We start from the raw sequence: 20,199 nt of genomic DNA on the forward strand, positions 1-20,199 counted from the left end.
CCTGTCGCTCGTTGTGTAAGTGCTAATGTAAATTTCCGCGAATGCCGAAAACACGGAAATCCGTTCGCGTATTCCGCGCTACATATTTTATGATCCTGCTTCTAGGGTCAACGACCTCACAATTTTTTCCCCCCTCTCTCTCTCTCTCTCTCTCTCTCTCTCTCTCCCTCTCCGTGCAAGTGAAGTGAAATTTCCACGAAATTAAAAATATTCCAGAAATTCTATTTACTCTGCAAAAAAGAGAAAAATGGTCCTTCGATTATTTTCGAGACATTTTCTCATTTGAGTTGTTATTTCGATTCAGTCCGAAGGAATATTTGATATTTGGCGAGGGAAATATTTATGTACGTTGATTCAGGCTCAGGCTGGATCGCTGTTCGTTCATCACTGTCGACTGGTACTTCGGGCCGATATACATTATACCCTAACCGATTGATGATGACGATACCCGGGGCTGCGTCATATTTCGCGTAAGAAAATATCGGAAAAAAGTCCCAGCCGTCCGACAAATCACTCGTGTATTTCTCCCCGACACGTCGGGATTCCTCGAATCTCCTAAAACCGTCACGCGTTAGTTCCATGAGCGATACTCTCCAATGAATTTTTTTTTGTTGCTCAATGACGAACGAGCTCTTTGCTGACTTTGAGTGAGACTTGAAAATCGTGGCCTGACTCGAGCGAGTCATCCGTGGAGTAGATTCAATAAAATATTGTTTGGTAAAGAAGAATAATGCTGCGGGTGGGGGGAGAGCGCGAGTGAAAAATTGCGGCGTGTCGACTGGCTGAGGGAGAGTTGAAAATTCTCCCGAGCTTTTCTTCGAGACGTCAGAGCAGACTTTTCCCAAGGAAATTCGCGACTCGCAAAATCCTCGAGAGTCCTTTGAGACGCGCGAACGTATAATATATCCATCTTATATGTGTATATATATATATATATGTGTGTGTGCGTGTGTTATAGGTATCAGTCGCATTTGCGTTTGCACGTGGGGTGTCTAGTGTTACTGTTTGGCGTGGCGCAGCGTTGTGTCCTATCCGTAATCCCCTTTCCATCTCGTGAGATCGTGCGCCAGATTATTCATGGATATCCGTCAAGAAGAATCGCGCGTAAAACTTTTAAAAGATCGCCAAGGATTTCTCTGAGATTCCGCGGCGTTGAAACACTGGAATGTCCTCGCTACAAATAGCCTTGGGAAGCTTCATTCGAGCACCGAGAACGTGTCTGAGAATGAAAATTACTCCGTAGGTAGGGAATATGGGATAATGCCTCTCTTAAGGTCTCAGAAATTTTCTGAAAATCAAATTATCCCGTTAGTTTGCCGAGTATCGCCTTGCTATCGATTATGATAACACCCTCTGAGATTTTTACAGTAATGACGGATCGTGGGATATTCCTGCTCCTACTATGACTCCCTTTTCGTATATTACTAAGCGTAAGGGGATCGTGGTGGGAGCCACTGCGTCCCTGAATGTGGCACCACTGATTTGTAACGTCATTTGATCTATTCTGCTTGCAGATACGGTGGACCGGACACGTATCAAGTGACGGAAAAATTCAACGTAGATTGGGGCACGTATCTTGTAACAAACAAGAGCATCATATATGCGGCGATCGATGGCAGAGGCTCAGGACTGAAGGGGAACAGCATGATGTTTGCTGGATATCGACGCCTCGGTACTGTCGAGATTATTGACCAAATTAATGTAACAAGGTGAGTATTCTTCGCTGCTAGATATTGTTCAACGGAAAAAGTATTACAGGCAAATATACACCATAATTAATCGAATTAAACAAAATATCCGAACAAAGTTAATATCTAATCTGATTAAATTCTATTAATATATCGAGTGAATATCTGATTGGCAGTATTAAATAAGAAATATCCGAATGAAATGATTTTTCTTCTCAGTGTAATCAATGAATCCTCCTTCCGCTTGGGCGGTTTGATAATCAAGCAAGTCTATTCAGTTATGCGATGGAGCGAAAATGAGAGATAACAGTGAAAAATCAGAAAACGATTTTGAGGGAATAACTCGACTAGAGCTTTTGTGTATTGCTATAAAATAGGAGACTCCCGAGTCTTGGCTAATGCAATTCATTAGTGCGGTGCTCTATAACATCAAAGTGGTATAATACTGTTACGCGAAACGCTAATGTAATAGTTACACGAGGTACTGGAAACTAGATTCAGCGGCGATATTTATCTTGAATTATTATCCTAAAGCACGGTAGTGCATAACGAAATTACATTTGGTGGGCTCAACAACTATTCGAATGTCACATAATTGCCATTGTTCATCGATGGAATATTTTGCAAGCTTGCTGGGTGCAAACTTTTGGCCAACCGTAGGTATATTTCTAATTAGAATATTTAATGCGTGAGAAAAGAAGTTTTAATGGCCGCCTCGTTTCTGCTCATCAGCTTTATTGCCGGTAATTAAAGTTTTACGCTCGAACGTAAATATTGGGCAATGGCGTGGCCCCGATCGACATATAAATAAATCCAGCGAGTTTATGCAAGTTTTTCAAGCGTGCGCAAATTTCACCGGTTGAAAGGCCAAAGTTTGGCAAGAAAGTCCCGGTTGATAACATTATCGCGAGATGGATCGCGAAGATTGTCCCGCGTCTTACAGCGTTATGAAATTTTCCAGGGCGGCTATTTATCGCGTGTTAAACGTTGTTGGCCCGAGCGTTGCGCCACACAACGCGACTTATCGCATTGAAAAGCGCTTCATTGGCTTGAAATTTGCTAACGCGTGCATCTACAAAGGGCTGCAGCTGAGAGAGGATCCCTTTCCCCTGGCAAAAGAGACGAGCAGCAAGTTTCCAGTTTGGCTCGAGCAAAACTCTCGGTGCAGCCAAGTTTTGCTTTCCAACGACAGATCTAATCATCGAGCTTTGCGACGACCCTACCCCACTTTGCCCTGACTTATCGATAGAGACGCTTTGGTAATCCGCTAATCCCAACTTGGCCAACTTTGCAGGACCAAGCGCAGTTTGTCTCAACTCATCGAACACCCCTCGAAGCATCGAAACGAAGCAGTCGCAGAATCCTGTGCCTCGATTAGCCAAAAATCCCTCGAATCAACCAAGAGAGAAAAATCCAGTCGAGCTGTTTTTTAAGGAAATAATTGAAGGATCACTCGAGCGATCCTTGTGAGAAAAGTCAAGAGTCAGGCAGTCGCCGATCACGATAGGGTAGGAAGAAAATGCAGCCAACTCCCTCCGACATCTCCCCATACCCTCGTGTTCTTCCAACGTCTCCGTGAAGTGCAACGCCAGCACCAACCGGAAGCTACTAAATCACAAAAAAAAACCCTCCATTGGACATTCGACGATTCGAAAAATTCATAGAAATTTTCTTTTTGCTCTCTCTCTCTCTCTCATAAAAACAATCGATAATTGCTTCGATTAAAACTCACCAACATATATCAATGGTGTAGAAAATTCTTGAAGAAAAAGCTGTTCCTTATCTATATAGAAAAGTCTTTGGTATATCCTCAAAGATCCTTGAGACATCCTTGATGTAACAGTAATATATTCTACGACGATTCGAAATATTCATAGAAATTTCATGCTCCTTAAATTGTATTTTATAAGAACTATAAAAAGATAATTGCTTCGATCAAAACCACGAGGATGTCGTTTGGTAGAATTCCTCTCGAGGAAAAAGCTGTTCTTCGATCGTACAAAAGCCATGTTCATCAGTATCCTTATATATATATATATATAGATTCGCGAGACATTCGCAATATAGTATACCTATATAGTATATAGTGTATTCCACGACGATTTTCGAAAAAATCTATTCTCTTTAAATCGTACCTTCTTAAAGAAAAAATCGATAATTGCTTCGATTAAAACTCACGAGGAACGATGTCCTTGGCAGAATTCTCGAGGAAAAAGCTGCTTCTCATACAAAAGCCATCAGTATCTCGAGACATCCGTGATGTAGTAGTAGTGTATTCCAGGGCGATTCTATGCAGGAAGAAATTTGTCAGATAAATCCTTCTGTCTGGCTGCTATTCGGAAAATGAGACAAGCTGAAATATTGGTCACTGAAATCACGCTTGCTGCATTTTTCCAACGGATCAGCCCTGTAACGCGATGATACGAAGAAAATTCGATGTTGTATGATTAAAGTTTGGAGGTGGCAGAGAGATCGTTGCGTCAAGAGTTCACGTAGCAGCGACAAATCGTAATGAAGGACATAGGCCACTTTATGACGTCGTCCACCAAGTGGACATCTTCTCTCATCTTGCACGAGCAAACGCCTGGCGAGTTTCAGTCGGCCATCAACTCCAGTCACGTTTGTCCCGAGTTATGACGAGAACGAGTTAAAACCTAACTCAAAGTTATCTACCCAGCTGGTTGTACTGCAACACAGCTGTACCGACTTACCACGGCCTGGCTTCAACTTTATAAGCCGTTATTAAATTAGCCGTCACCTTATCGTCAAAATGAAATGGACGGTGATCCTAAATAATAACTTTAAGTTTCGAGATCTTTACATCGATATTAAACGAGACCGGCCAACTGTCTATACAGGTGTTAATTAGACTCCTTTTCTAACGCCTACGCTCTCTGCTCTTATTGTAAAACTTTACGAAACTGTATATTCTTGGCAAGCTTCCAATTTCATGTGTAGATTTGTTTTTACAGAAGATTGCCAAAAAGCTTGAACGTAAAAAGAGAAAAACTCGTAGAAAAGAGAAAACAAATGGGAATTAATTAAAATGAACATGTTTAGTTAAGAATAATCATATATATATAAATCATTTATTTAAAAATCAACAGTTGAACTGTTTTATAGCAAAAATTGAAAAGATGTATCGAGCTTTAACTGTTCTCTTTAAAAGAGATATTCTATAGTGCTGCACTATTTTTATGTGCGACTGATAAAACGTTAACCATTGGCGTTGTGTCTCGTGCCTATTGCATGATTTTTGGGTCAAAAGACGCCAATCCCCTGCAATACGTCACTCCTGCAATCCTCCGTACTGTCGATTTTCTAATCCTGTGGGATTAGACTTGCCTGGAATTTCACAGAGCAGCAATGTGCAGAGGTGATTATTTTGAATAAAATAACATTCATTCTTTAAATACGAGAAAATTGCAAAGAGTATTCAAATAGTTTATACTTATGGCAAATGCAAAAATGCTTCCAATTTCACGTAGACTCTGGTTACTGCGCGTTGAAAAAACATTAACTGTCATTATGCTTCTCTTAGCAATTGCATGGTGTTGCTTGAAAGATGCCATGCCAATTCAGCAACGCGTCACTCCTGTGATCGTTCGCATCGTCGATTTCCTAAGTTGAATCAATCGATCGGAAGGCTTCGTGGAAAATTGTACCTCAGCATCCCCACGGACCTCGTGTCCGAAAAATGGCCTTTTTCCCTTCAACGGATTTATGCGAGTCCATGAAAAATGCCGTTTAAGCCGCCGTCTCTACGGCTCTCCAAATCCATCGACTGCAAAAAAATTCAATCTAAAATGTCATTTATTCTTAACGCCATCTCGACAATGGATCTCTTTTCACTTATATTCTTTTTTTTTTGACTAAATGCAAAACACGTATCTAAGACTATCTAATAACTATCGGTTAATTTATTATCAGATTGTGCGACAATTTTGCAACGCTAAAGGATACGCCGTATTGCAATGGTTCGTGAGACGCCGAGATATCAGCTGAGTTTGCAACTTGGAGTTTGCCATTTCTCGTACCAGCGAACGTGCTATATAACTACTATATTTATGTATAATAGTTACAGAGTGACCCACGTAATTTGTTCACCCTAAACTACTTCTAAACTATGGATGATTGTACGAAATTTTGACCTTCAAATATTAGAAGCTTCGCTAGTACTTTCAGAAATCATTAATTAATTCATGTAAACAAATGACAAAAATTTCTACAATCCATATTTTGGAAATTTGTTGTATATTTAGGGAAACAAATTGTGTGGGCTATGTTGTTAATGCAGTTATCCTTCTATATACGTACACACACTATATGTAGACATTAATAATAGCCAGGATACTGTACAATATTATTACTGCATCAAATTAAATCGATTTTCATCGAATCTTTTTTCTTCCAAAAATATATATCCTATAGCTTTGATCAATTTCAAAACTCGTTCAATTAACAAACCGTTGTCTTTCGACGTCGATATAATTGATGGAATGTTTTTTCCGATAGGCCTTTCGATTTTATAGAGACCTGTGAGGAAGGGTTTCACGGGACGTTAATTTAATTCTTGGTGTGATTTTATGGGAAACTAAACTGTCGTGGTGGGACCGACTGGTTTTGCAGAAAGCCAATTCAACGCTACCTCATGGGAGCCATTCCCAATGTTCCTTGTCGAAAATCCTGTGAGAGTGAACTAGCTTGGAATCCCATAGAGCGGGAACGCAGAGAGCTGCAGTTTCTTTTCTATAGAAAATATTCCTTCCCCGAATCTGTAGCCTTGACTCGACGTAAAAAAAAATTGGCAGAAAAATAAAATGTGATAGCCTAAGCCTACGAATAATGCAAAAATGAATCTTTCCCCTGCAGATTGTATTTCTTTGGAAGGTATTTTTCAAGCCAAGGAAAAAAGAAAACGATGCAGAAGCCTGATATCCCATTGTACGAGAGCACGATAATCCAAAGTACCGTGTATCCTGATAAACGTACACGAATATAGGATTCAAAACATGCAGAGTGTGTACTTACGACTCGAGAAGTACGCAAAATTTCTATCGGATCATCGACGGTTGGAAAAATTGATGGAAAAACAAAATTATATAAACACTCGGCACAATTGCACATGGTTGAATCCGATCGATCTATAAGCCCAACATTGGATCTGAAATTCATGCTTCCAATGTTATTCGGACGGATGATAATCGTGAAATTTAATCTGCTTATCGGTGTCGAATCATCTCAGCCAGTAGTATAAAATGGGAGTTCCTCGTCTGGCCGATCGAAACGATCGTAAAATTGGAGAAGCCCGATCGAGCATGATACACTTGCAGCATAACACTCTGCTACGACCATACTATACGCTACACAGTATGGTATTCATAAAATGTTGCGAAAGCTAAAATTGCAAGCACCTTTCCTTGATTTTTTCGTCTCAATTTATAAGAGCGTATCGTATATCTTAATGACCGAGTCCTCGGTAAGGTATAAGAGGAAGGATTTTTCTTACAAGAGATTTTCTTTAATGTTTCAGATACCTACAAGAGAAACTGGCGTTCATAGATCGAAGTAGAACGGCTATATGGGGCTGGAGTTATGGTGGATACGCGACTGGCATGACACTTGCCATGGATTACGGCGGAGTCTTCAAGTGTGGCATGTCGGTGGCTCCTGTTACAGATTGGGCCCTTTACGGTAACGTTTATTATAAGACTCTCCGATAACGTCGTTGGTATGCATAAACTAGCTACCCATCCTGGCTGCATCATCTTGATTAATAAAACAAGCGCAAAAAAATGAGCAACAAATTTCAAGAGAGATCCTCATCCATAATAGATTCTCCTGGATGGATTTTTTCTCCTGGAGCTTCCAACCTCAAATCGATTTAAAAAAATCCAGGAGTATTAAAGAAAAAGCGGGCATTCTCTAAAAAGAATATTACGGGAAGGATCATGCAAATGAAACGCGAAACCAATCTTCCCTTGGTAAACGCGCTAATTACCGTGGTCTATATGTATATGTATACAGCAGGATGAAGCTTTAATCTGGAAACAGGAAATTATCTCAAAAACTGTGCTTCGTAGAAAAGAATTTTACATGCATAAGTTTAATGGCTTTATAATATATAGATTAGATGAGCTTGACCTTGCATGACCTTGCAAGGTTATGCGAAAGGTTATCTTAAGATTTTTAGATGTATTGATATAACTTTATGTTGCTCATATTTTTTGGCTTATCTCTTGATGATTTCTAAACACTTGTGTATTAATTTATCATTTTAACTCGTCGTTCGACAGATATATCAATTTGAAATTGTTTATGGGTGTGAATTTCAATGGCGCATTGCGCCTTATACGCATACACATCCACGCATAGTCGCTTAATTCGAAATAGGGAACGACTTGCTAAAATGATGAATTAATATAGTGATTCGCAGAGATCTTGAAATAATTTACAAGAGTAGGTACATAATAAAAAATATATCATTAAATTTAAATAACTTAAGTCACCTGTCTCCAGACTTATACACCTTCCACTGTATGTACAGGGTGTCTCAAGGATACTAGAAAAATTGTTGAGCTTTTTGCAGAGGAAATCAATATAAATCTTTCTTCTTCAGAGGACTTTATTTTTAAACCAAACCTTCGGTTTTTATTGAGATTTAAACTTTTTGTTCCGACTGCACTACCTCCAATAGCATAAAAAACTTACAAAGATCCTGAGAACGTTCTAATGATATCCAAGCATACTGGTCTAAAAGTGCAACTTCATTCGTCAGTGATCATTAGCTGGCGCACACTGTCCTCCAGTCCACAAGCAACATATATATCGCACTAAAAACTCACCACATTAAACATATGCACAGGGCCCGCTTTGACGTATTTTAAAATTTTTCATATTTATTTTAAGTTTATAGCATGATTTTAGTCGTGTTGCTTACGGACTGAAGTAAACGAACACTAATTAGTCAAACGAAGATGTACATATATTTCCAGACCAGTGGACCTCACTTTACCGTTTGTCGAGGATGAAGAAAGTAAATTATTAATTTCTTTCTCTTTCATCATGAAAATAAAATGAACCATTCATCGGAAGGATAGCGCGTTCATAAAAAAGTTCAAGCCTCGATAAAAACTAACAAGAGGTTGTTTTAAAAACAATGTCATCCGAACAAAATAGATTGGTACCTACAAAGTCCTCAAATTTCTCGTATTATCCCTGAGACACCCTGTATACATAAGCGTTAAAGTTTTGAAAGAGCGACAACCTTGTACAGAGCCTACGCTCTGCTGATGGGTTGCTCTTTGTTTCCGAAAAACGCATTAATCTCTCCCATTCTGCAGATTCGCCGAAAGGGCTCCTCCTCTAATTAATAGTCGACTTTAATTGCAGATTCCATTTACACGGAACGATTCATGGGTCTACCTACGGTCTCCGATAATCTGCAGGGCTATGAGCAAGGCCAATTGGTTAACAAAGTCGACAATATTAAAACAAAAATGTACTACCTGATTCACGGAACCCTCGACGATAATGTACACTATCAACAATCCTTGATGCTCGCCAAAGTGTTGGAGCAGAAGGATATATTGTTCAGGCAACAAGTACGTCATTCACATAATTATATTTCTCGAGCAGTGTTAAATGTAACAAAAAATACGGCTGTTTTTAAATTATTTGCCGTCTAGACACCAATCAGCTAAACACGCGAATGTCCAATTTAACAATGGACTAATACTGAACCGTTGCTACCATTGCTGAGGTTTTCGAATTTGTTATTCGTGTTAGCTGGGTATTATTATCCTTTATGTATAATAATTGGTGCTCTAACTTTTCTAGTCCTCCTGTTTTTTTTTTTTTTTTTTATTATCTCATTTAATTAAAAATCTAATTCATATTTTAATGTACATTTCATGCAGACTTATACGGACGAGGATCATGGTATAGCTCAAACGAGAGCTCATCTCTATCACTCTTTGGAGAACTTTTTGGACGAATGCTTCCACGCTGGATCATGATGGAAGTACGGGACAAAAGAGACAATCTAGAGACGTAATAGCGTCACGTTCGACACTCCATTTGTAAATATCTTGTGACATGTACATAGATTATGTACAATATGTAATATGAGCGTGTATGTACATAAACGTGAAAAAAGAAGCGTAAAATTATAAGCGATAAGTGCCAGATACTGTGTGAAAAGATGCGCAGGAGGAAGAGCCTAAGAAACGTTTGATACATTTTTTAAAGAATTCTTATAATTTATCTGTGCATCTTATGAGGCCTAAGAATTCTGTAATTAATAGAGACATTTATTTACGTACTTATTCCCTATTAAATTCGATAATATCTGAAAACGAGTGAATCTATACATGTTCTGATAAAATTCCCAAATTAACAATTGCATTTATCTTACGATAATTCCTTTTACATATGGAGCAAACCGAACATTGTTTCTCTTCCTTTCAATCACGCATCGCGTAACGCACGATTAAGACAATTTGTGAATTTCTCAAAACCCTTCATGCCGTTTACTCGCGCTAACAAATTAAGTGGAGCGGCATAGGAGCGAAAAGGAATGTGTAGAAAAACTCCGATTTAAAATGGATATTTTATACCTATTTTTTACTGATGTAAAATACAATTTTGGATTAATAATAATCAAAATATACTCCCGTTACAATCTTAAGCTATAATGAAAAATCTGTAACTCGTACGATTCTCAATCAATTTGTTTCTCGATACTTAGTATTAAGAAAAGTATAATGAAGTTCCTTATGTTGTCCTTTTCCTTTACCATTTTTAATCTAAGAATAGCATATCTATTAATCATTAATATTATAGGATATGGGTAAATGCTATTAATACAAATGTCAAAGTCCATAAGCATACGAGTAAAAAGAGACTATCGACATTGTTTCTGGTTATTATAAAGTTTTTTAACCCAAGGACCACTATAATTGTGTGATGGGTACATCAAGATGAATTTAATAAAATAATTGTTAACTTTTATCCTGTCACATTGTACATATAATATTACTTATTTAACATTTAATTATGATATAAAAGTACTGTTAAAGCAAGACATAAAAAATGACCCTGTAGCAGAATGAAATTAATGATATATTCACTCCACCCACTATTTGTTGAGTGTATTATAAATAAAGTTCTATGTTTTATTAAAAAAAAAACAATTTAGTCATATTCATTTATTCCTATAATAGTCTTACAAATTATCCAAAATAATAACAAAAAGTAAATTATCTTATACAATAATTTCAGAAGTTAGTGAATTTTATGTATAATCGATATTAAGAATTTTCAGTTTCTTTGAATCTGTAAAAAAAATAAATATTACAGATTGCTGCTTTATCAACCTACTATTTTCAGTATCTATCAGAACTTACTTGCACTTGGTACATGTGTAAAATACTGTTTGGCCTTCATCTGCAGATCTTAGCTGTAATGTTGCATATGACATTGTATCATTCTGACACTGAGGACATTTTCTCTCCACAATTGGACCATCGGCTTCATCTTCATCTTCCTCAATTCCATGAGTAGATTTGTACGTGTCTTTTGTATTGAATTCTATATTATACGACAATGCCATATCTCCAAATACTGGTAGAAAAAGAACTTAGTCATTTAGAGTAAATAAATGCACTGTCTGGTGATAATTGAGTCAAGTATTTCAAAGGAGGAATAGTGTGACTAAACGCAACGTAAAATCAATATTATACTATATATCTGTAAATATAACCTTCAGCTTCCCAGATTCGTCTGCAGGCATAGCACGTGACACTCCCTAAACCGCCTAGCAAAGGAAGAATTGATCCACAATCGGGACAAAATCCGGCTGCTGTTTTGAAAGACACAACACTATTCTTTGCTCTTGTATCTAAAACATATAAAATCTATTAAAATCAAACGTCTCTCCAAGAGGCATAACCTAAATTTTCAGGTAAATCATTTTGAAGTTACATAAAATTCTTAAAGCTTTTATAGTAAATTGTTAAAAAAAAACTCACCCATACTTCAATTAATCTTCACTCTTCGGTAACTGACTGAGCATGTAAAAAATATGTGAGTAAAATAAGAATATAATTAAAACATATATAATTCCTATATAGTCCACTAGGTGGAACCAGCATAAGACGCAAAGTATTAGCGCGAATTTCAATATGTTCTACAAAGAATAATATCTAAAAGAATTCTATACAGATAAATTATATTTATATAAAAACTTTACATATCGGCGAATGTACTCCATCTAATAATTATAATACTCCAATTTCTTATGTACAGTCTTCAATTTATGATTACAGCACTATTATTAAATAAATTCTTCTAGTCTAAAAAAATGCAATTTACTCGTTCAATACTTGGCTACATTGTGGGATCAGCTTTTATTTATTCAATACAAGGGTAAGACGATTATAATTACAATCTTATTTTCCATAGTTTAATTCAACAACATTAATAATTTATCTTGATATAAATTGATTCAACCCTAGAGGTAGGACAGAAAATACTGAGGTTATCGAAGTATCGAAAGCTTTAGGAAATCTGAGTGAGAGAGAATATTCGAAAAACGATGCTGATCCGATAGATCAGCCAACAACAGCATATCCGTAAATATTTTGATAAGATAAAAATATTAATTATAACATTAATTGAATTATTAAATCTTAATAAAGCGTCAAAAAATATGATAAAAATTATTCAGAAATTTTCTGAATTTGTTATAATAAATGCACATATATTGCTTCAGGTATAGGCCGGTGATTCTGTTTGATTTTACGACGGTAGAGGAAGTGGACAATTGGCGAGAATTATCGGACACAGTAAGGACTGTAGGAAAATCAAAAGCCGTTCTATCCCTTCAAAGGACTGAAATTTTTCAAAGGGCAATATTCTTCTCTTTGCTAAATCCGCAACCGAACGGAGCTGGGTTTGCCGGAGTGAGAACTCCGGTAAATTTAAATCTTTCAAAGTTTACTAACATTGAAATTAAATGCAGGGGTCAAGGTCAAAATAGTCATTACAAGGTTGTATTACGTCATAAAGGCCAAAACTCCAATAATGATCATACATACGAACAATTTTTTGAGGTGATATATATAATAAATTTTCACAAAAATACAACTAAATTATAATCTGTATAAAACATTAATCTTTTTTTAACAGGCACCAATGTCTGCCGGAGAATTCTTTGATGTAGTTCTCCCTTTTGATAAGTTTAGCGCATACTATCGCGGTCGACTTATCCCTAACGCTGAACCTTTGGATACCAGTAGCATTACCATGTTTGGATTGCAGATATATGGAGGTGTTTACTCGCCTATCAAACAGTACGGTGTCTCAGCTTTGGAGCTTGAAACAATCAGTGCTTCTTAATTAATTACTATAGTATGCATATCCTACACTTATTATTCTATTCCGTATATGTTTAAAATTAATAAATAAAACTTTAAATAAATTGGAATTGTACTGCAGTTGTTGAATTATTGCGCACTCTGCTATGCCGGCACCGATAAAGCAGGCTTCTATATACAGAATAGAGTTTTTACCGATAGGAAAGTTGCTTCAAACGTTGCACCGTATGCACTAGATATGGGTGCAGAGGAGAAGTAGAAAGTAGAAAAACAAATTAAAAACGAAATACGTTGTGACATGTATCCGGCACTAGAAACTATAATGACGCCAAATTAAGTTCGGACTTCGGATACACTTTGGTCAAGGCAAGGAAGTGAAAGGATTCCGCCATTTGATCGGATCCAGATTTAACTTTAATACTACATTTTTTCTACTGCAATGCCTTGTCTTGCGATTTTATTAAAATCACAAGGACTTGGAAATTGCAAAGTTCATTTCTTCGTATTGTCTTTGCACGGAGTGCTTCTTTAACAAAGATAACGTAGATTTTTGTGCGAAGTTGCATTCAGGCCAAAGCCACTAGCCGTTTAAAATTGCAATATTTGCATGTACCGCAGACTTTCCTAATTGTATTGTCAACGCGACTTACCATTAATCTTAGAAAAAGATTCGAAGACGTGTTGTGACACAGCTGATAAAAAACTAAATAGAGAAAATACCTTTTTGTTTAAAATCTACGAATTGATTATTTGCATAGCATCGATTATGTTTAATCTCCGAATTGCATTTCATAGATCCCCTCAGGCAGAGCAAAAAAAATCTACTTTCAGTGCAATTTTAACTGCAGCTACTGGAGCGGATCTATTTACCGCTACGCGTAAAAGCAACTGGGCGCTTTTGAAAGATAAATAAATTTATAATTCGCAACACTTTAAAGCAACATAGTAATCTTCAAGAAGAAAATTAAAAAGGGGAAAAGCGATTAATTTTACACAATACCATATATGTATCTTAATTTATGTTAATTTTTGTAATAAATGTTCTCTCGGCATTAACCTATGAATTTAACTATAATTCCATCGCAACATTTAGCCCTTTGCCATGTTATTTTCCTCTATTGTGTACTGCATGCATATAATATCGAGTTTTTTAAGCCTCTGCGATGACACTGCCCTAGTTTACGCGAGTAAAGATTAAACTACAATTTTACTCTACAAAATTAATTAACTTGAAGTATATATGCATCCAATGGAAAACAATAATAATGCGGTTTAATTACAGTTATTAATTATAACTATTATTATGCGCTAATGTATGTATCTAACAATTTTGGAATAAATCAAATTTTGCTGAATTTTTTTACGAAATTAAAGATTATGTTTGCAATTACGAACTATTTATATGTATATAAAGATGCTATAATTTATTAGTACATTATTGCCTTTTTCTACCGTACTAAAGTATACACATAGATTTAGTAGGAGTAGAAAATATGAAGCATAGCGCGGTTATTTCGAAGCAATACCACACAATGTTCTGTGCTCCATTCGAGATCAGTCAAGATTCGCCGACCGACCAGTAAACACCTGAAAGTCTTCTCTTCTCTTAAGTAAGTTTGTAATATATTATTCCCACTGATATAAATTTGTAAAAATAAATTAACTGACAAAATTGTAGAATCTTTTATTTTAATAATTTATTATTATATTTTCAACTATTATAATACAATGAACTCTTCTTATGTTTCTCAACGTTTGTGAGTGTGCGTGTGTGTAAGTGTGTTTGCAGAATGAGCACTTGTCTCTTAAATAATTTCTTTATTTTGACACCTTTACAATGTGCGAATAATTTATACGAATGTCTCTTCACTGTCAATAGACTTAGCCTTGCTTGAAAATTCTAATTTCCCGAAGAAAATGAAATGTGAAAATAAATCACTCGTTGACTTGCATAAGCAGAGGGTCAGCCTAATATTGATTCACAGTGTTAAAGATGACTTAATGAGAATTTGCATCTTATTCGGCATATAAACGTTTTCGACATTTCTTTGCTTTTTAACAGAAACGTAACTATTCTTGTAACTACGAAGAAGTGAAACTCTAGCACGCGACAACCAATGAGTATAATTTTATCGAAAGTAGGATATTATTCATTTCTACGTTTAACATTCATCCTTTCGTTATTAATTGTATACTCCTATTTATTATTATTCCTATACCGTCAATCTTTTTGCTCCATATTTCGAATCACCGAGTGGAACATAGTTTTAGTTTTCAGCCAACTGAAAGATAAATCTGTCAATTAAAATGTTTCGAAAATTCAATATATATAACTCATCCCATGTCAAATTTCTATTTTAATTAAGACGACAGGATTCAATTGTATAATTGTTCAAGATAAAAATAGTCAGTCGCGATGAATCAAAACTTGGTACACGGTAGAATTAGAAGCAATAATCTCTGTATATAATTCCATGAATGCGATGGTGTAAAAAGTAAATTTCGCAAATCTCGAGGATCGAGCAACTTAACAGTTTTACTTGCGCTCGTTAAACACCGTAAACCATAACTAAATGCGCTCGCTTGTCACACCTATTACACTTTAGGGAAAGCACACAGTGAGAAAATATAGGACTAAAATTTATATTTCTGCGATCCAAACAATCCTATATCTTTCGTTCTTACACGGTAATATCTTCACGGTTCGAATTTTATTATAATTAACGTGCGTTTTCGCTGAAACGAAATATCGTTAAAAATTTTCGGAAGATAGCGAGTGAAAGTAAAATTTGCCAACACCAAAATGAATTTTATCGATATTTTTTTTTTACGTCTTTCCAATGGAGATTGGCAGACTCTTGCATCTGGATCTGTAAGATCGGTACAATTTTCTTAGCTAGTTGCAGAAAGGCTCCAGATTACTTTACTTTCCATCTTGCGGAGCTTTCTCTCGGCCCGAATCTTCTCTCATTCTATCGCGCGACAAGCGAAAGATATACCAAGCCTGAGCGTGATTGTTGCACCGGTATTACTCGAATGGGCCTGTTTGCTGCGCAGAGGTCATTGCCATTTAATCCTCACCATTTACTATATACACACGTATGCATTTACATATAGTATATATTATATCAAAATTTTCTAGTGAAAGCAAAACAGAAAAAAGAAATTATAGGGATCAGCGAATGGAAACTTTGCGTGTATTGCGCAATAAGAGGAAGCGGAGCAAAAGAAATAGGAGAGGAATCGTTTTGGATTCCACTCGACTTCTCGCAACGACGGAGTGATCTAGAATTTTAATATATAATAATGATTAAAATTTAAGTTTCAGAAAAGCTACGAAAATGAATATGAAGATGCTAAGAGGTATATCTTATGACACACTTTTATTCATCGGGATGGCGATCATTTATATAGGAGAGGCAGTGGTGTTATTCTTTATTCCTCGACGATATCGAACAAAATCGGTGAGAGGGGAGGTAACGTTAATCACTGGAGGCGCTGGAGGAATTGGAAAATTAATTGCGGAAAAACTGGCCGCTCGCGGAGCGCATGTCGTTATTTGGGATATTAATAAAAATGGTAATGGAACGAAGAAAAATTTTAAGTAGCGTTAAACGACCGATGTAACTCTTCTTTATTGACTCTTTTTTTTCCATAGGAATCGAAGAAACGGTTTCGCAAATAAGAGCTGCCGGTGGCAAGTGTTGGGGCTACTGCTGTGACATCACCGACAAGGAAGAAGTTTACAAAACCGCAAAAATGGTGAAAATTGAAGTGGGCAATGTGAGTAATAGCGTAAATATACCTGCACGATCGGTGTAACTGTATAAATACATTATGCTACGTGGGAAATCCTAGTTTTCTAAATAGAAATTTTTTTAGGTGAGTTTACTAGTGAATAATGCTGGCTACGTATTTGGTAAGACGCTTTTGGAGCTGCCTGACGAGGAAATAGAAAAAACTTACAAAGTTAATATTTTGTCACATTATTGGGTAAGCACACAATGGAGTATACGTATATAGTTTATATATTAAATTTATAGGATTATTATAATCAATCATTTAGTTTATTAGTTATGTTTGAAGATAGTACAATAGTTTTTTTTATCATTATATAATATTTGATATTTTTCGTAGATTACCAAATCTTTTTTGAAGGATATGATGAAGGAAAATCATGGCCACATAGTCACAATTGCTAGTGTTGCTGGACTTTTAGGAACTTATAATTGCACGGATTATTCAGCAACCAAATTTGCTGCAATAGGCTATCATGAAAGTCTTTATACAGAACTAAAGGTAGATATTTTGAAAAAGAAATGAAATAGAAAACAAGATACAAATTATTATTTCTTAAAACTATTCTTATCAAACTATGTAGGCTCATGGTTACGATGGTATTCACGCAACTTTGGTATGTCCTTATTTCATTAACACAGGAATGTTTCATGGTGTAAAGCCAAGGTATAAATTCAATAAAATATTTCTTGAAATAAGTAAGAGGCATCTAGTACTTACAAATTACATTTTATTAGATTAATGTCCATGCTCCAGCCTGAATACGTGGCTGAAGAGATCGTCCATGGAATATTGACGAACCAGATAAACGTTACTTTACCGTCCTCTGTTAGATACCTTTTGCCTCTTAAATGGTTTGTATACCACCTTTACTTGTCAAAATTTGCTTATTTATTATTATTAAAACAAGCTATTATTAATTTACAGCTTGCTTCCTGCAAAAATGTGCTGGGCACTCATGTATCATATCATTCAAGGACCACAAACCATGATGAAGTTCAAAGGAAGAAGAGCAGAAGGTGATAAGAAAGATTTAAATGATAACAATAATACCCCTCTACAATTTCAAAAAGAAATAACATCTTAAAAAGGCATTCAGGATTATTAATGCACATTAAAATGTATCCTCTTGTACCTGCTAAAGAGATGACCGTAAAATGATAATTTATAATAGTAGTAAGATTAAAGTTTCATTTAAATTTCAATCTTTTTTATTCATAATAAATCATAAAAATAATTCAATCCTTGTCCCAGCTCCCATATAGCAATACCTGTACCTAATTCAGTAGCCAAATCCAAACGAGCTATTATGGAATAAAGTGTGGGATAAAATACAAATCCACTAACTTGTTTTGACCTGAAATAAAATTATTGATATATGAATAAACATTTGATACATACCGGTTTGACAATAGACTTACCTTAATTCAAAGAAGTGTTCTTTACTTTTGTCATCCCATTGAATTTTCCCTTTAAATAATTCAAGAAGCTTAAGATACTCATGTCCTACAATAGGACCACCGCCATCAGGTGTATAGTTGTATCCATAGAAATTAAGACCCAGAAAAATTTTAGAAAGTCGAGGATCATCTCTTGAGGGAACTAAGTATTCTACACACTGACGGGCCCAATGTATGGGACTATTAGGCCCTGGTCTTTGAACATTAGAATAATCATATGTCATGAGAGAAAATGCTTTAACATATGGTTCCAATTTATTAAAATGCTCTTTACTAAATAGCTCAACTTTTGTCCTATTATAAATACAATAAATTAAACAGAGCTTTAAATAGTTATATAGAAATTAAAATTTCTGTTTTCTCATCTTACCCTCTGAACGGAGGAATTGCTATTATTATATCTAAATTACTTTTGCTTAATTTTTGAGCTATTAACTTAATAATCTCTATAATTATTGACCTGTTTATACCATTAAAAACCAGCTGATTCCACACTTCCAATACATAGCCATTAAAACGATACATCTAAAAATAAATATATAATTTAAGTGATGATTGAAATATTATTTTCATTTACATGTTACCTTAGCTGTATCACTAAGAATTGATGTTAATTGCGTTACTCTTTCAGAATCAGCATAATGAAGAGCATCATTCGCTGACCAATTCTCAAACAATACCCTAGGTAAGACTATATTAAAAGAAAAGAAATGAGCATACAAATTTTAAAGATTAAAAGAAGAAAGATATTATTTAAGTTAATGACATACTTTTTACATTTTGTTTAGAAGTATCTAATGCTCTAATTTCTTTCAACCATTTTTTTTGCACATCATGATTTGAAAAATGTAATGTAGAATTTTTTAAAGTAAATGATAACCACACTGGAGAGAGCAAGGACATTTTTGAATGGAATGTTTTTGCAATTTCAAATCCATAGTTATTCCACTAGAAATATGAAATTTAAAAAATTTTAAACTAAAATATAAGATTAAATTTTAAAGAGTTAAGTAACAATTTACCAAAAATAAATATTTTAGACAGTTACCGGTGTAATATAACCCAATACTTTTCCGGGAAATCGTTTTAGCTTAGTATCTTCATAATATTGACCAGACTCTTTAAGAATATCAGAGGGCTTAGGATCTTTAACAGTCAGATTTCTAGAGAAAACATCTTTATCAATAGGACCTTTCTAGAAAAAAAAAACTGCATAAATATTATAACACCACAGAAATTATAAGAATTATTTATCCTATTACCTTGTTTTCGATTTTTCCCTTATCCCTTTTAGACTTTTCAACAGGTGGTGATAATGTGCCATTTGTTACACCACTAATAAATAATATAGTTAGTAATAAGTTAAAAATGTTCATAATTAAAAGCTTCCCAAATATCGTCGGTAGTTTCAACAAATGCAATTAACTAATTTTAAATATTACTAACTCCTTATAGTCCTCATACTCTAAAAAACAGCCCTAGCTCTTATTTTTTTAATAAACAAATTTCACTTTACACTTTACAGAATCCTGCTAACCTGCTACCTCGCTATCTGGCTGAGCTGACGGCTCAGACGGCTGCTGCAGTGCTGCCGTCAAAAATCACATAATAATTATTACACACGAGTGACTGAGCTTCAACGTACTACGAACAGTACGAAAGTACGAACCCTACGGGCTACGAACGCTACGAACTGCTACTAAGTACGAACCAACGAAGCAAGACAAGTCTTCGATACAAGTGCAATCACCTACTTTACCGCTTCTGTATCACCGACTGAGAGTGAGGGTGATACTGAACAATCGGTATTTTTTTTAGCATAATTCGATAAGTATGAAATTATGAAGCTATATAAAATGGAAGTAGGAGAAAAGT

The 20,199-nt window shown here is 35.5% G+C and overlaps 5 protein-coding genes across 10 annotated transcripts in view; 3 read left to right on the forward strand and 2 right to left on the reverse strand.

Moving 5' to 3' along the window:
* ome (dipeptidyl peptidase 4 omega) overlaps positions 1–10,833 on the forward strand; it is a 182,363-nt gene extending 171,530 nt beyond the window's left edge. Inside the window, exons 12-15 of one of the 2 annotated variants that reach the window (XM_066731811.1) lie at positions 1,515–1,709; positions 7,222–7,382; positions 9,081–9,292; positions 9,608–10,833. In XM_066731811.1, the coding sequence (XP_066587908.1) occupies positions 1,515–1,709; positions 7,222–7,382; positions 9,081–9,292; positions 9,608–9,706 (667 nt within the window). In that variant the 3' untranslated portion in view covers positions 9,707–10,833. The remainder of the gene's footprint in view (positions 1–1,514; positions 1,710–7,221; positions 7,383–9,080; positions 9,293–9,607) is intronic. The other variant, XM_066731812.1, reaches the window with a different exon arrangement.
* Positions 10,834–10,880: 47 nt separating this feature from the next.
* Positions 10,881–11,955, reverse strand: RpI12 (RNA polymerase I subunit RpI12). The gene is made up of 4 exons (XM_066731818.1): positions 11,720–11,955; positions 11,452–11,589; positions 11,096–11,312; positions 10,881–11,024 (listed from the first exon to the last, which is right to left on the reverse strand). The coding sequence occupies exons 1-4, from the start codon at positions 11,721–11,723 to the stop codon at positions 11,000–11,002; spliced, it is 384 nt and encodes a 127-aa protein (XP_066587915.1). The 5' UTR covers positions 11,724–11,955; the 3' UTR covers positions 10,881–10,999.
* LOC136776355 (uncharacterized) lies at positions 11,514–13,385 on the forward strand. 4 transcript variants are annotated; one of them, XM_066731814.1, is made up of 5 exons: positions 11,514–11,652; positions 12,043–12,116; positions 12,206–12,322; positions 12,463–12,802; positions 12,879–13,384. In XM_066731814.1, exons 2-5 carry the CDS (start codon positions 12,052–12,054, stop codon positions 13,086–13,088), a joined length of 732 nt encoding a protein of 243 aa, XP_066587911.1. In that variant the 5' UTR covers positions 11,514–11,652; positions 12,043–12,051; the 3' UTR covers positions 13,089–13,384. The 4 variants fall into 4 exon arrangements, with proteins under 4 accessions (XP_066587911.1, XP_066587910.1, XP_066587912.1 ...); XM_066731813.1 differs by having other exon boundaries at positions 12,017–12,116; positions 12,879–13,383; XM_066731815.1 differs by having other exon boundaries at positions 11,639–11,774; positions 12,017–12,116.
* A 1,229-nt stretch (positions 13,386–14,614) lies between these two features.
* Positions 14,615–18,069, forward strand: LOC136776463 (estradiol 17-beta-dehydrogenase 11-like). The gene is made up of 8 exons (XM_066732000.1): positions 14,615–14,676; positions 16,389–16,645; positions 16,725–16,849; positions 16,949–17,059; positions 17,204–17,365; positions 17,448–17,530; positions 17,602–17,718; positions 17,792–18,069. The coding sequence occupies exons 2-8, from the start codon at positions 16,408–16,410 to the stop codon at positions 17,949–17,951; spliced, it is 996 nt and encodes a 331-aa protein (XP_066588097.1). The 5' UTR covers positions 14,615–14,676; positions 16,389–16,407; the 3' UTR covers positions 17,952–18,069.
* LOC136776462 (chitinase domain-containing protein 1) lies at positions 17,787–19,981 on the reverse strand. 2 transcript variants are annotated; one of them, XR_010823074.1, is made up of 8 exons: positions 19,587–19,981; positions 19,373–19,519; positions 19,095–19,272; positions 18,909–19,015; positions 18,695–18,849; positions 18,286–18,618; positions 18,000–18,221; positions 17,787–17,921 (listed from the first exon to the last, which is right to left on the reverse strand). XR_010823074.1 is itself a non-coding variant. In XM_066731999.1 (7 exons), the coding sequence occupies exons 1-7, from the start codon at positions 19,698–19,700 to the stop codon at positions 18,080–18,082; spliced, it is 1,176 nt and encodes a 391-aa protein (XP_066588096.1). In that variant the 5' UTR covers positions 19,701–19,981; the 3' UTR covers positions 17,948–18,079. The 2 variants fall into 2 exon arrangements, 1 of the variants encoding a protein (XP_066588096.1); XM_066731999.1 differs by lacking the exon at positions 17,787–17,921 and having other exon boundaries at positions 17,948–18,221.
* Positions 19,982–20,199: the final 218 nt, after the last annotated feature.

The sequence above is a fragment of the Prorops nasuta genome, unplaced genomic scaffold, assembly GCF_024137725.1.
Source record: "Prorops nasuta isolate Cenicafe-Biocafe unplaced genomic scaffold, Cenicafe_Pnas_1.2 PNAS00009, whole genome shotgun sequence".
NCBI lineage: Eukaryota > Metazoa > Arthropoda > Insecta > Hymenoptera > Bethylidae > Prorops > Prorops nasuta.

Excerpts from the sequence above, each read along its gene's own strand:
- LOC136776462 (XM_066731999.1), bottom strand. The coding sequence starts at position 19,700 with ATGAACATTTTTAACTTATTACTAACTATATTATTTATTAGTGGTGTA. Across the intron at positions 19,520-19,586 it reads AGGGAAAAATCGAAAACAAG|AAAGGTCCTATTGATAAAGA; the intron begins GTAATAGGATAA and ends TTTTTTTTCTAG. Across the intron at positions 18,619-18,694 it reads GCAATTCCTCCGTTCAGAGG|GACAAAAGTTGAGCTATTTA; the intron begins GTAAGATGAGAA and ends TATTTATAATAG.
- RpI12 (XM_066731818.1), bottom strand. Across the intron at positions 11,313-11,451 it reads ACGAATCTGGGAAGCTGAAG|TATTTGGAGATATGGCATTG; the intron begins GTTATATTTACA and ends TTTTTCTACCAG. Across the intron at positions 11,025-11,095 it reads TACACATGTACCAAGTGCAA|ATTCAAAGAAACTGAAAATT; the intron begins GTAAGTTCTGAT and ends TTTTTTTTACAG.
- LOC136776463 (XM_066732000.1), top strand. The coding sequence starts at position 16,408 with ATGAATATGAAGATGCTAAGAGGTATATCTTATGACACACTTTTATTC. Across the intron at positions 16,646-16,724 it reads TTGGGATATTAATAAAAATG|GAATCGAAGAAACGGTTTCG; the intron begins GTAATGGAACGA and ends TTTTTTCCATAG. Across the intron at positions 17,366-17,447 it reads GTCTTTATACAGAACTAAAG|GCTCATGGTTACGATGGTAT; the intron begins GTAGATATTTTG and ends CAAACTATGTAG.
- LOC136776355 (XM_066731814.1), top strand. The coding sequence starts at position 12,052 with ATGCAATTTACTCGTTCAATACTTGGCTACATTGTGGGATCAGCTTTT. Across the intron at positions 12,323-12,462 it reads CAGCCAACAACAGCATATCC|GTATAGGCCGGTGATTCTGT; the intron begins GTAAATATTTTG and ends ATATTGCTTCAG. Across the intron at positions 12,803-12,878 it reads CATACGAACAATTTTTTGAG|GCACCAATGTCTGCCGGAGA; the intron begins GTGATATATATA and ends TTTTTTTAACAG.